This window comes from Argiope bruennichi, chromosome X2 (assembly GCF_947563725.1).
Source record: "Argiope bruennichi chromosome X2, qqArgBrue1.1, whole genome shotgun sequence".
NCBI lineage: Eukaryota > Metazoa > Arthropoda > Arachnida > Araneae > Araneidae > Argiope > Argiope bruennichi.
Window position 1 is genome coordinate 94,258,517 of NC_079163.1, and position 15,925 is coordinate 94,274,441.

The 15,925-nt window shown below is 30.6% G+C and overlaps 1 protein-coding gene across 4 annotated transcripts in view; it reads left to right on the top strand.

Moving 5' to 3' along the window:
* LOC129959999 (C-terminal-binding protein-like) overlaps positions 1-6,070 on the top strand; it is a 74,733-nt gene extending 68,663 nt beyond the window's left edge. For all 4 annotated transcript variants that reach the window (XM_056072973.1, XM_056072975.1, XM_056072974.1 and 1 more), the window contains 2 exons: positions 694-825; positions 1,920-6,070. In XM_056072973.1, coding sequence (XP_055928948.1) covers positions 694-825; positions 1,920-2,281 — 494 coding nt within the window. In that variant the 3' untranslated portion in view covers positions 2,282-6,070. The remainder of the gene's footprint in view (positions 1-693; positions 826-1,919) is intronic.
* Positions 6,071-15,925: the final 9,855 nt, after the last annotated feature.

The window sequence follows — 15,925 nt, forward strand, 5'->3', positions numbered from 1 at the left end:
TAATTCGAATTTGTATTTGATTCTTTGAATCTCTAATTATCCAGTTTACAGTATATACTATATGTCACAATACTTCTTAAATCAGTGCATGAAAATTTGATTTTTTTAAGAAGAGGATAACTTCTGCTTGTTTGAAATAGTTTTCAGTGGATGGAATAAGTTGAGTTAAAAAAGTATTATGTTTTATGGTGTAGACTGGTAATTGTAGAATTAACTTACAGCTTCATATTTAGCACATATTATAACTCTTAACATTTTTGCTTAAACTTACTAATAATGGAAAGCATATTATAGATTTCTTCTCAAGAATTTACTTTTTTTTTTTTAATCGTTTTATTTCTTTGTTTTTTCGCTTTTTTCATTAAGTTTTCTGCCTTATTGTTTGTGAAATTTTATATTTGTAAGCTAGTAGAACATGAGCTTTAAAGTTACTTTCCCTCCACAAAAGTGCACTTGTGATGTTATGATTTAATTATGGATATTTTATTTATCTACATATATTATATTATTGGTAGTTCTGTTTTTCAAGCCTATTTAATGCTGGAATTCAAAGCTAATTACACTATCTAAACTTATTACAAGATTAGGAACTGCAAAATAGATGCTAACTCATCTGGAAACCTACAATTCTAATTTCTGTTTTGTGAATTGAGGTAGAAATGAAAGTATTAAAATTCTTGTTTTATATTATAGGAGCCTTTTTAGTAAATACAGCTCGAGGAGGTTTAGTTGATGAGAATGCATTAGCTTTGGCTTTAAAAGATGGTCGAATCAGAGCGGCTGCCTTAGACGTCCACGAGAATGAACCATATAATGCTTTAGCAGGTATGTATATTGTCTATCTTTATTATTTTGTGAATGTTAACAGTGTATCAATAATTTCTCTCTTACATCTTTTACAAATGTTTTGAATAGAAGTATAAATGTTACTAAAAATATCGTTTTATTCTTTGAAAATGAACTGAAACTTTTTAAATGCCATATTTGCCTCAGTACATTGTGATTATATTACTTAAGAATACCAAAATGAGTATTAATGTGTTTATGTATTTGCTTTTTTTTTTTTTTTTTTGATTTAACAAACTTATAGCTCTTGTTTTCTAATTGTAAAACACACCTAATTTTTAAAAAAAAATAAAGTTTAAAAATACTATATTAAATTCTGTATAATTAATAAGTATATAATAATTGGATTCTGTGTTATTAATAAGTATATAATTAAATTCTATATAATTAATACTAAATTACTTTTAATATTTTACAATGAATTTAATTAAAATATATCAATATTAAATTATCAAGTTATAGTTCATTAAACATTGTTGTGGAAGAAAATTTTGAACGTGAAAATAACTTTCATTGCAAATTATTATTAAATATATAATAATTAAATTTTATATTTGAAGATTTGTGGCTATTTATGCACTTTTAATAAAATTATATTTATTTTGCAGTATAATTAATTGTAAAGATTTTTGTTTGCCAGATAATTGATGATTATATATCCTGGTGTATTTAAATTGGATAGTGACTGAAATGACGGAATTCTTCTAAGCATTCATATATATGATATATTATAAAAGCAATATGCCTACTAAACCGAGTGCATTAGTTTTAATCTTGAGTATTTTAGTGTTAGAAATCATGCTCTTGAATCTCAGAAAAGACAGTAAATTGCTAATATATTCTTTGATTGGTTATATTTTCTTTTAATAAAAAATAATAATAATAATACAAAAGAATAGGCATAATTTCCCCTGAGAGTCATTTTTATTTTTCAGTAGTGAACAATTTAAAGTATTGGGTGTTTGGATTTTAATATTTTTTCGCTTTTTTTATTTTCCATGCTTTGTAAGATAAATTTTGTATATGTAAATATTATACTGTATAACTGAATGGAATGTTTTCTATATTTGTAGGTCCATTAAAAGATGCACCTAACCTTATATGCACTCCTCATGCAGCATGGTACAGTGATGCAAGTTCTACTGAATTACGTGATATGGCTGCTAGTGAAATTCGTCGAGCGATTGTTGGCCGTATTCCAGACTCTCTTCGAAATTGCGTGAACAAAGAGTACTTTGTGAGTAGTGGATATAGTGAAGGCATTAATGGAGCTAGTGGTTATAACTACAATCCAATGGGAGTACCGCATTCCACTACTTTAGAACCATTATCAACATCACCAGCCATCCCTACACCTCATTCACAACCACATTCTACACTTCAAGATACTCCTAATCATTTGGCTCCAAAACCAGAGAGTTCTGAAGTTCATTAGCTCCATTGCCTCCTTTTGCCGTGCCATGAAATTGCATCCCACCTATTTCTGTGCAGCAAGTCAGAGCTCTTTTAACAAAACAGCCCTCTACAGGTTATTTGAATTGTCTCTATAAATGTAGTTTGTATGGAGAAGCATTATTTTGTCAGCCATCCAGTTATGTGATTTGTCATACCCCTTTAGGGATAAATGCCTTCTCCCTCAATCGATATGCTGGACGTTTTTGTAATAGATTTTTACAAAATAACTAAAAATTAGTATTTATTATAAAAAGTGTTGATTCTTCAGAATAAAATTCCATAAAAGACAAAAAAAAAAAAGTAAAGGTGGGTATCATGCTTTGTAGTCCGGCCACATCTCTAACCAGTCATTTTCATCTTGTGGAAATTTGCAAGATTGTATTGATGTGCAAGATGATATATTAAATCAAAGACCAGCTTTAAATCTACTTTAGTCATAATACTTTTTTCATCAGAATGGAACTCAAGTTACTATCCAGTGATAGTGTTCACATCAAGTCTCTGAGAGATCTATACTTATACACAGAATATATAATTTTGTTATTGTGCAAAAAAAAGCAACTTTATAGCATTAAGGAGAAGAAAGTTGTATAACTTTTCTGTTCATCACTACAGCCTTACTATATCAGGGAAACAATTGCAGAAAAATTTCTTCTTTCCTCTCCTATCATTAAGAAAAAACAGGTAGATTGAAACTTTTTAAGTATGTTGTAAATTGTAATGATTACATCTCGTCTCAGGCAGTACTTGTTTTAACAAGGAAGAAAATGTAACATAAATATTAATTACATGATTAAATAGCGCTTCAAAGGTTTATGTGTTATATTTTGTAGAAAATCTATTCCAACAAGCCATTTATTAAAAGATTTTTGTCTCAATCTTTAGTTATGTGTAACTTCGAATTTATGACTAACTGTGTTTAATGTCAGTCTCTTCTGCCCGTTTTCATCTGCTGTTAACATATCGTAGTAAGATCATTCCAATTATCATAGATTTATAAAACTGCTAAGCCAATAATGCTTAGAAGGAGTATCTTTTTTTTTTTTTTTTTAAGTCCTGGTGTCTGAAAGTGTTACCTTTTGTGTAATTTTTTCTTGTGTATTTTTTAAGGTGTGCTGAAATAAGCCTTTGCTATAAGTATAAATTCAGAATACATTTTTTTTTGGGGGGGGATATAGATATTGATTTAGTTGAGTTTTGCTTTTCTCCTCTATGTTGTCTTTGAATTTTAGCGAGTTAGTTTTTTACAGATCAAAATCGTTTAAATTGAGTTTTTATTTTGTTTATGTGATATATGGTCATTATGTAATTCTTTGATGGCATTAATTTGAGTACATCTGTTCCATCGATTGATAGAAGTATTGGAATCATTAACTGTTATAATAACAGTTAATAATGAAAGCAATATATTGCCATCTGTGATATCTTGAAATCAACCTTTTCCGTTTCGCGCTATTGACACCTGAATTTTTTTTATTTGTGAGAGGGAAATTCATTTGTTAACGATTTGGAAGAAAAAAGTGCAATTTTTGTTTATTTTGTTTGATTATTTAAAACGAGGAAATTATTGTTCTGTTCTGATGTTCTTAGACTGGTCTATTTGATGTCCAGACCAGAGATCAGAAATGCACAAAGGTAGAAATGAAATTAAGTGTGGACATGTTTTTGATATTTTTATGGATTTTCTGTTATAATAACAGTTAATTACTTTGGATAAGAGTTGCTTATAACTTATAATTCTATCAAATTCTTTAACTGTTATAAAAATACCTCAAAAACTTATTGTGGCTGCTATTGGACCTTTACCTTTGGATTACGGGCTGGAGGAAAACTCCATAATCCTCGTGCAATTTATGGCTTTGTCAGATTGACAGCGTGGTGTGTAAAATAAACATAAAAGAGAATATATTTATTTCAAGTAATTGGATGATAAGTTCTGTGATCTACGGTTGCCACATGGAATTGCTTTGTTTTCTTTTTCATAGTGGCCCATCCCACAGGAGATATTGAATAAAAGAGATATTAAAATAATCTGTGAAATGAATAGGAAAGAAACAGATTGATTTATGTAAGGTTACTTTTGTAACATCTGTATGCCTGTAAGGAAAAGGTTACCGTTGCAACAACAAACACACGTGTACAGACGTTTTTAAATTTTCAGTAAAAGGATCTGTATCTTATCCTTTGCATATTACCTTAATAATTGTAATTTTGTTATATCAAAATGCGTTGACTTCCTTTATATTTTTATGAGTATGAAATATTTAAAATTTTTACTGTAAAATGTGATTTATGTATTTTTTATAAATGTGCGACTGGTACGCTTGTTTATAACTTTATAGTGTTATGCACTATACAGTATTGATATTTTATTTCATCCTAAAGATTAAATTTTATTTTAATTGTTTCAATTTTAAATTGGCCTGAAAAATGTTAATCCATGTATGAGTTAGTTGTCATGAACTCTCCTTCTGACCCAACATTTTTGAACCGAACATTTGAAGACATTTTTGAATTTGGATCATGACTTAAATTGTCCACAAAATCAGTTTTGATTTAATTAATGGTTGTTTATTAAGTTATGACTAAACTAAATGTTGAAAGTCTTAAGATTATTCATTTCCGTGAAAGCATTGGAGATGTTCAGAATATTGAATAATATTTGAAACATATTGCTTATGTTAGGCACAGCATAATCTTATGTGGGTTTTGTGCCATGAAATGTAATTGTCAAGGAGCTGCTGTTTTTCTTTTATTTTTTAAAAAAAGAACTTAATAACAATATAGGGTATTTCTCGCTTGAAGAAGGCAATGAAGTTCTTTCTTTCAAAAACTATTAGATTATATTGATTTCGTTTTAAAATGTGATATCTGAAGGAATGTATTTATTTTTCCATGTATATATATATATATATATGAACTGGTGCATTGTTGATGATACACTTTTACTGTCGGTTATGTAAGCAATTAAAAAAATCATCTTTGTTGATATGCACAAAAATAAATAAAAGCTCTGTTAATTTTATGCTGTTTTCATGATTTTATTTGGTATTAATTTTCTTGGTATATTGTTCCTTCTCAGTTGCAATATTCAAATTTGTAATGCAGTTTTACATGTTTGAATTTTTTTCCTCTGTATTGGATTTTCTGAATTTCATATGCAAAGGTTATATATCAGAGCCACCTATTGTTTCGCTTTTGTACGATTTAAAAATTCATGTTATATTGTTGATTGACTTTTCTAGTTTTCTTTCATCTGCTCGTGTTTTTATTGTATTCAAGCTGAATTGACATTTACTGATTTTAAATCAAAAGTATTTTTTTTAGATATTTGTTACTTTAAAAGTATTTGTCAGTTTTTCAGTGCTCAATTGTTTAGTTACTAGTTCTTTAGATATTCATTGGTTTAGCTGGTTTTATAAAATGTTACATTGTAGTTTGTGTGTTTAGCTATTTCACTAAAGGCTTGTGAGTATATATATTTTTTGTAAGACTTCATAATTGTCTTCTGTGTCATGACTAATTGTCTCAGGTTATGGACATGCAAACAAGGCTGCTTATCATCTATCCCCATCTTTTTGTGAGGGCATTAACATTCATTTGGCCCTTGTACAAAGTCATGAAAATTTTAGTTTGTGCAGTCTTGTAGCTTCAGTGGCCTGTAGTTTTCCATCTTTATTCTTGTCATGTAAATCTGCCATGTGTGTGTATGTATGAATCAAATCATTTCATGGGTGGCAGTGATAATAAAATGACACTTTCATTTCTATTTGTGTGAATTTTTATTCTGTGCATATTTTAGTTGTAACATATTTTCATATAGTTTACTTACATAAAATGGAGTTGTTATTCACTGATAGATAATATTTATTGTCTATATTTTATCCTTCTTATTAAAACCATGATTTTCTCTTAAATTTTCAATGAAAAATTAATATGTGAATATTATTTGAGTTTTTACCTTAATGCCTTTTTTACTTCAAATGTTAAGACATGCGTGCACTTGTTTTTTATTGTAATTGATTGATTTTAAGTAAGTACATGGAATATTAGTTGGAAGTATTAGAATTTATATGGGAATATTAATTTTGAAAATTATTTTTCGTGATCGTGTGGAGCTTTCACTACTGTAAAATGGTTAATATGCTGCAATTAATTATAAATTTTCCTTATTCTTTATGGTATTTTAAAATTTGCAAATACAGGCATTTGTTAGAACAGTTATGTTTTAATTTAAATATTGAAAGTTTCATTTAGTGGATCCCAAACACATAAGCCAGTAGAATGAAATTTCAATTTATAAAATGTCAAATCTTTTTTAACTATCATTAAGTTGAAAAGTGAGAAGTGAAGGTAATAGAATAATATGTTTACTTTGTTCTGGGGTATGATAAAAATATGCATTAATTGATTCTGTATTTGGTTTCAATTCATATAAAAGTTTTATAAATAAAATCAGCTTTAATTATCTGCTAAAAGAAATTAAATGTTAGTTCTCTGTAATATTATTAGAGCTGGTGGCCTTATCCATTTAAAGCCTAGAATGTAATACGGTAATTTTTTGGTTACACTTCATCCTTCACGGATGGAGATGCTTAGGTCATCTAGTTTGTTAAAACACATTTCTTTTTATTTCTGGCATAAAATAAATTTCCGTTATCGCTCATGGCAATGTCATATTCAGTGGCATAGCGAACAGTTACTAGAGGGACATCTTATAGTAGAGCTATTAGAAGAAAATGCGCATTAATATAATTTTTTGAAATGAAATAGGAAGATGTGAAAAAATGAGACACCCCCAGGTACCTATTATCCTCATCATATCACTACTTCTATTTCATATTTTTGAGTAGGGTGATTGTGATTCAGGATTCAGAATTTATAACTTACTTTGATTTGGACATTCCAGATTTGTGAAATAAATTCTTGGTCTTTCTTAAATTTTGTTTGATGTAAAGCCGTGCACACTATAAATATTAATTATTTTCATAAAAAAAAAAGAAATGGAAGTTTTCCGAAAGAAAATCTTGAGAGCTCAATCGAGAGAAATTTTGCCTATAATAAATATTTTAGAAAATAGAGTATCTGGATAACTTAACAAAATCCCTTCCATTTTATGAATTTTTATTTAATTTTTTTTCCCCCTCAGTTTCATATCTAATACTTGAAGGGTTGTTCTACAAAACTGAATGTAATCTCTTGAAGGTTAAATGGGTGACAAGCTAGTGTCTACATTAAGATGTCTTGCTGCTCATATTGAATTTCCAATTGAAAAACCAAAAAGTATAAACTCAAGCAATTTCTAAAGCATAAGTAACCACTTGCTTTAACTAGCATTCTCCTTTATCCTTTTTTAAAAACTTTTAAAAATGTTGAGAAACCAAAAAGGTAAACTACTGAAATTATTCAGTGAAACATAAATTCATTTTTAATTATTGTTTTAAAAATGAAAGTGTTTATTTCCACGCATACATGTATATCACATTTATATCCTGAGTTATTTGAAATTATGTGGAACTTTTCATATTATTTTTCCAGAATTTTGAATAAAGACCACAATTACACCTGTTAACTTAGTTTTAATTAAGGGGAAAAAATCCTCTTTTGATGTGTAAAGGTATCTGAATACTCTCTGAACATTTCAGAAAATGTAAAAAAAATACTATACTTTTCAGAGATTTGAATTTAATATGTTAAATATCAAAATATTATTTTTTTTTTATAAAATAGTATGATTTTTCTACATTTCTAGAAATATAGTTTTTTCATTAATTTATATGAAACTGGTCCTAAAATCAAAGAACTAAGGAATATTACTAAAATTTTATTATTATACTAGTTCATATACCCATCATTGCTTAGTTTAAAATCTTTTCATAAATAAGAATTTTAATGTAGAGAATACTTTTGTTTAAAATATTATAATGTACATTGTTTAGCTGAATGTGTGTATTTTTAGAAACCACTGATAGTAAATTTTCTCCGTAAGTTTTTAATATTTCTTATATTAGTATTGAAAGTATTTGTTTGTAAATGCTGAAGAAAAGTTTAGAAAATATTTTCTAGACAATTTATTCAATATTAAACTTTAATTTAGAAAGCATGAAAATTAACTAAACTCCAGATAATGTTGATAGGTTTGAAACTTATATATAAAAGTGTCAGTTTACATAGTTCTACAAGATTTTTTTTTGTGTGTGTGTGTGTATTTTCCATTTTTTAATGTCTGAAACCAACATTTTCTTTAATATGCGTTTTATTTTGTAACTCGGTTTTTATAATAAGTATTTTTTCTCAGCATCATTTCTTTGAGTTCACATTGTCTTAAAAATCTGCAATCTTATTATTCGAGAGAAGAGTTTGAAAATGCGATGCACTTTCACAAGTCTCATGCCACCAGAATAACCTACATGTTTAGTACAACTATGATGATAATTACCATTTGTAGTTTTCCTTTATACAAAATCTACATATTTTCGGTATTTATTCAGTGTCTAGCATTTTACCGCTAACACATATGGTACTAACACATTTATGTATAGATAACTGTCCTCTTCTTTTCCTTGGCAAATTCAGTGGCATGGCAGATTGAATAACATCTTCTTTATTTTCATTCTATTGAAGCAACTTTATTTCTTCATTCAATATTTTGAAAATAAAATTTAACTGCTTATTCTAATTTTTCCATTGTTTCCAAATAAAGCTGAAAGTGTTTGTTAGAACATAAAAATATCATTTTCCAATGATTTTCATTCCAAATATTAGCTCAGCATTGATGTGATACATTTTTCTTTTCTGGCATATAATTCTTGTAATTTGGATGTTTCAAAATGATGTTCTCAGTTAAACTAAATGAGATATCTTTGTTCAAAATTGAATCCTTTCTAAAGTGCACAGGACAATGTAAAAACAAAATAACATTCATAATTAGCAATTAAAATAATATAACATTTTATTCTATAGAAACATGTGTTACTTCTGAATCAAATTTCAGTTTTTATTTTCTCACTGCTGAAACAGCGCAATGTTTTAAAATGCGATTCAAATCAAGGTTTTTTGGAAATAAAAGGGTTAGGCATACAGTGGTTGGTTGTGTTTGATATCACTGCAGAAACTCTGTTTGCAGCCACTCTCAAGATTAAGAGTTTTGTCAGCATCAAATAAATGTTTTTCACTCATGATATGCGAGGTAACAATTAGCTGAGGAATAGCAAATTACGAAAATACTTCAATTCGGAACAATGAACAAAAACAAACAAAACAATCCCACCCTTCGTCATTCTTCTGGATAGATCTTAATGGTGGAAACTATATATTCTTGAATATAATTTTTAAAGAGGACCCCGATTAACACGACAAACAATTTTTGAGAATGATAAATAATATAATTCTGCTATTTTCTTCATCTGACTGTGGAGAAAAACGTGGAATAAAATGAAAATGAGGTAAATTTTACTAAATAATTTCGTCTATAACTTTATAATGGAAAAACAGACACCTATATCACATCTTCAGTGTGTATGCATAACTCAAAAATTACCATATCTCCTAACGTTGATTATGCATTCTGAAGGCCGTATCAGTCCGCTTTCAGATTTCTTCTTATCTCTGCTACTGGAGATCTGTTGAAGTTAATCTTCCATCCCACTAGATCCATCAGAGCAGTTTACAAATGAATATAACACAATATGCAATGCAATGCAATATACAAATAAAACGAACTGTTTGTGCTAGGCCAGTCTGTTAAAAATTGCCTGAATGCTGCATTGAGGCAGGGGTAATCATCAGGAGCATTTAGGTTCTTCTTATCTTCTCTACTGGAGATCTGTTGAACTAATCTTCCATCCCACTGTAGATCCATCAGAGTAGCTTACAAATGAATATAACACAATATACAAATGAAAGAAAACTTGTGAATATAATACAATATACAAATAAAACGAACTATTTGTGCTAGGCCAGTCTGTTAAAAAGTGCCCGAATGCTGCATTGAGGCAGGGGTAATCATCACATATTAAAACTAAAATGTCGCCGAAAAATGATCTCCATGCATTTTTTGTTAATGCAAGAGGTCGTCTTCGTATTAAAATACATACTAATTAAATTTTTTTCGAATGGTAATATTCAATTTTGAATCCATATTCAAATTTTCTGGGTTAGATGAGATCGAATGCATATAAAAAATTTTTGTCTCAAAGAAGCGAATGATAAATTATGGGCCGCTGGAATTTAAGATTCCTACTGTTAAATGAAATTTGCTGTCTTTTCGACATTTTAAAGCTGTAATGAATTGATTACAACTATTCTTGCTTTATATTAAGCTCTTACATAACACTGCTAAATCAAAAACATGTATTTTTCAAAATTTAAAATAATGTTTTATAATTTAAATTTTTTTATGACTTTATGTTTTAAACATTATTGAATAGAAATACATAAATGTTCTGATGCCAATTGAAAAAGTAACAACGGAAACCCTATTTTTCCCAGTTTCAGACATTTCTGTTGATTAGTTCCTAATAAATGCAGCGAAATTTTAAAGAGCTCAGAGCTGCTATTTTCACTATTTTAGAGAATTATCAGAATTTAATAAAAGCCTCTCTCTGCCTATGGAACTGGATTTTTGCTGTATTAATTTGATACTTTAAAAACAATACATTAAAGCAAGATTTCTATGACGCATATTCGATAAGAACAAAATTGTTGAGCATCCCATCACCCGAGCAGTCACAGCATTCGACTTATTTGCTCTACTCAGATGATGTTGATACTCCACTATAACTATGAAGGTTCTTCTATGAGGAATTTAATTCAGTTCATTCGATGACAAAGTTTCCAGTTTCACTGACAAAGCATTTCAAATATCGTGGATAATCATTATTGGTTAACAGTAAAAATGAATTCCGGCATTTGAAATGATCAGTAAATTTGCATTTCAAAATATACAAAACACTTTTACATTTCAAAATACAAACAACTTGGCTTTTCTCTTCCTTTTTATAAGTACAATGAACAATTGGCCAATGAGTTGTTTAAGGAAATATAATTATATTTTGCTCTGGAAAAAGACTGATTTTCAAAGCAATTCAACAGATTAGCACGAGCTAATGAACTTAGAAAGCATTTTTAATGGGCTAGTTAAATATTTCATCATAAATAAAAGAACCATGTTTGTTGCATTTGATAATATACTACACTCTCGAGTATTCGGCCTAATGTGGCGGAAGGGCAGGCCGGATAACAAAAAGGGCTGATAGGCCGGAGTTCTATGAATTCATTTCTTTGCACATCACCAAAAGACAAAGTTTTTATACCGAAACTCACTGTAATAATACGTATTTTCTCACTTCTTATTGAGTACTAAGCCCTCCATTTATCTCAATGTGAACAAAACCTTGGCCCGGTGAATTATAGACGCATATGCCGGTAACGTGTCGAGTTAAAATAGAAGGCTTTGTACTTGTAGTTTATATATGTTTATATATTGCACTGCACATTTCAAGAATTTATTAGAGAAAAAGTAAGTTAAAGGATATAAACTGTTCTTATTTTAACATAAATTCTGTAATGCTCAACTTAAATGCAGGCAACATAAACAAATTGTTAACATGAATTGTAGGCCTAATTCTTAAGAAAATTGGCTCAAACTGATTTTATTTTTCACTGATAAATGATTACACAGATATGAAAAGATAACCCTGTGATAAGAGTCAAAATTTACAGACTTCAGATTTTAAAAAGTCCTTAATAGACGCCTTGCCTTCCTCATTTAATTTCGATAAAAGAAAACTAGGCCGGATACTCGGGAGTGTGCTGTAATAGATTTTCTCCACGTATGTATGCACGCACCCATACACAGTATACATATATGTATACAAGAGTCCCAAGAAAGTGGGATAAGCATTTATTTCCTTACTATTACAATTAGGCATATACTTGCAATTGCAACTTTCATCAAATAAGGTACTGAAATGTATGAAAATACTGTGACTTCTGTAGAGGAAAATGGTAAAAAATTACAAAAAACTGAATTTTTAGTTGCTTCCCGCAATGAAAAAGTGTCATTGTGTAAAATATTTTCCTTACATTTATCTATAAGGATACAAAGTTTCTTGATTCTGTTTGAAAAACTTGTTGAGATATCGTAAAACAAATTTATTGACGTAGACCATTTTTCCATCTTCTGACTGATATTTGGGCGTGGTTATCATTGTAATTTTCAGAGATAGTATACATAGCACCAAAGATTATTAAATGAGCAGAATCAAAAATTAAAACCGCATTTATTAACTTTCATTAAATTAAAAAGAATGGCCGGTTAATACTTTAATTAAAGAGCTTGAAAACTTGTTGGATATCTTAGACAACTACACAAACTTGTATTCTTTTTACAATACTTGCGCTTATATGATCAAGTTCACCATTGTGAATTAAAGATAGGCTCTTGAAGCAGCTCGTTCCATTATGGAGCCACCCCCATCCTGCATAATGCTTTGTTGAACACTTTGGTCCGTGGCTTCATGTGGTCTGCGCCTCACTCAAACCCTACCATCAGCTTTTACCAATTGAAATCGTGATTCATCAGACCCAGCCACAGTTTTCCAGTTGTCTTGGGTCCAACCGATATGCTTACGAGCCCAAGAGAGGCGCTGTGGGCGATGTCGTGCTGTTAGTAAAAACACTCGAATCGGTCTTCTGCGTTATAGCCCATGAAAGCCAAATTTCGCCGCACTATCTTAACGGGCACATCCGTCGTACGTCCCACATTTACTCCTGCTATTATTTTACACAGCCTCGCTTGGCTTTCAATACAGATAATTTTACGCATTTGTCGCTGGTCTCGGTCATTAAGCGAAGGCGGTCGGCCACTGCGTTGTCCAAAGTGGGAGGTTATGTCTGAAAATAGGTATTCTCGGCACACTCATGGCACTGTGAATCTCGGAATGTTGAATTTCCTAACAATTCAGAAATGGAATGTTCCATGTGTCTAGCTCCAATTACCATTCCGCGTTCAAAGTCTGTTAATTCCCGTCCTGCCGCCATAATCACGTCAGAATTTTTTTTCACATGAATCACTTGAATATAAATGAAAGCCCTGCCAATGCACTCCTCATTTATACATTTTGTACTCTATACTACAGCTATCCGTATATTTGCATATTACTATCTCATACTATTGTCACCTCAGTTGATTCTACAGGGTGGTTATAATTAAAGTTACCCTGTTTAGACTACGTAGTGTCCGCTCTAGTGGAAGGACGTCGAGGAAACTTGATACTTAGGTTATATGGATCATGAGGAACAGAAATCTGCAATAAAAAAAATTAGTTCACATTTCAACCACCAGGTGAGAAGGCGGCACATAAAAAACAAAAAACACAATTTGGAACTTAAAAACTTTATTTCATTACAATATATGTTCAATATGCATTCCATTTACGTCAAGCACATGTTCAAAGCGTGTTCAACAGGGGCACGAAGGGTTTCTCGATCAATTGCAGCAACATGACGTGTTATGCTTGCTTTCAATTCATGCAGAGTCCTTATGCTTCCTCCATAGACACGATCTTTCAGGATTCCCCACAACCAGAAATTACAGGGATTCAAGTCCGAGAATGTGGAGGCCAGGCAGTTGGAAAACTTCTTGAAATTACCCGTTGATCTTCAAAATGGGCACGAAGCAATGCCGTCACTGGTCGAGCAATGTGAGGTGGTGCACCATCTTGCATGAAGACAGTAGTCCCTAAACATTCTCGTTCTTGTAACGCAGAAATGCCTTGCTGCTGAAGAAGGTCGCGGTAACGGCCACCCATAACGGAACACCTTTGAGGGCCATGAGGAGTGTTCTCCTAAAAAAAGGGACCAAGAATGAAATCAACAGTAAAACCACACCATACAATATTGTAATCAGGATGTAGAGACTGTTCATGCACATCATTAGGACTTGCAATACCCAATATGCGACAGTTCTGAGTATTAACTGCTCCGCCTAGGGTAAAATGAGCCTCATCCGACCACAAAATGTTCCAAGGTAATGAATTGTCAACGGCTATTCTGGCTAAAAAATTCTAGCAAATTGATTTCGTTTCTCCGGTTCTGCAGGATTCAGCGCTTGTACATGATGGATTTTGTATGGATACCACTTTATAATGGATCGAATAACCTTTCGTACTGTAGACCAATGGAGGGACAAATCACGTGCCGCCGTTCGAGCACTTGATGAAGAATGTTGCGAATCGGACGCTCTTTCGACCACGGCAAGAGCGACATCTTCCGCAGTTTCATTTGAAATCCATTTCCGTCCTCTTCCTTGTACCACACCCAACTCTCCAGGCTCTTCAAATTTAACAATCACCTTTTTCAAAGCCTGCTTGGATATAGGCTCTTTCCGTAAGTCTTTCAAGCGCCGATATTCTCGCTGTGCAGCTGACAAATTATTGCTGTTCTGATAAAACAACTTTATCAATAAAGCTCTTTTAACGGCATGGCGAAGAATGATTTTGCGGTATCGAGTACTGGCTTTTTAAACTACTCTAAATTTGCATAACGGCCTTTATCGTACGTGAAAACCGCCATCTATCGGTCGAAATTTAAACTTTTTCTTTATTGGAGATTTCTTTTCCCCGTGATCCATACAGCCTAAATATCAAGTTTCTTCGACATCCTTCCACTAGAGCGGACACTACGTAGGTCTAAACAGGGTAACTTTAATTATAACCACCCTGTACTTTGGAGGGTGGGAATGAACACTCTGGAGAGATTTTTTAAAAAAATAATTATAATTATTCCATTTTTCCTATTTTTACAGTATTGCAAAAAAATATTTTAAGCGCATTTTAATGCAATATATTTCATCGCTGAAATGAAACTCATATTGTCTTCATTATTGCTGCTAACATTTAATCTCGAATTTCCTGCACTGTGAAATTATGAAATTACAGTTTATTTTTCTTATAATGAATATATTTGTATTTAAAGTATGCTTTGGAATATTTTTTTAATTAGTTGCTCTTACAATTAAGGTTTAACTTCACAAGTAAACAATGATGATTTTTAGTAAATTCTGCCAATTTTTTAAGCACTGACGTTCTTTAATGCACTATAATTAGATGTATAACAATAAAACCCTTCTTATCGATTGAAAATTACTGTCTTATTTTAGTTGCATTGAATCTTTCTAGAATCAGAAATTTTTTTTAATTAAATAATCGTTCGAATTATATAAACTATGAAAAATGTTCTGTGGTACACATAAAACTTCAATGCAAAAAGTCTAGTTTGTTAAAAAGTTCTTGTATTTGAAATAAAAATGCTTAGTTTCATCAAGGAAGTATTATTTCTATTAATTTAAATTTAAACATTTCCATTTTCGATAACCCATCAAGAGTAAGGTACATAAAATATTTATTTGGAAATTTTAGATACCATAAATCCCGGCGAACTAACTGGTTGTCGAAAATTGTCAGTAATAAGTAAAAATATGAAGCTAAAATATATCATTATTTTTATATCGTACCCAGTTGCTTTATTAATTTAAATGCAACATATCATTTCATTTGTGCCCCTGCCCATATCGAAATAGTTTATCTTTATTCATTCATTTAAATTAATGCAATTAATTAAT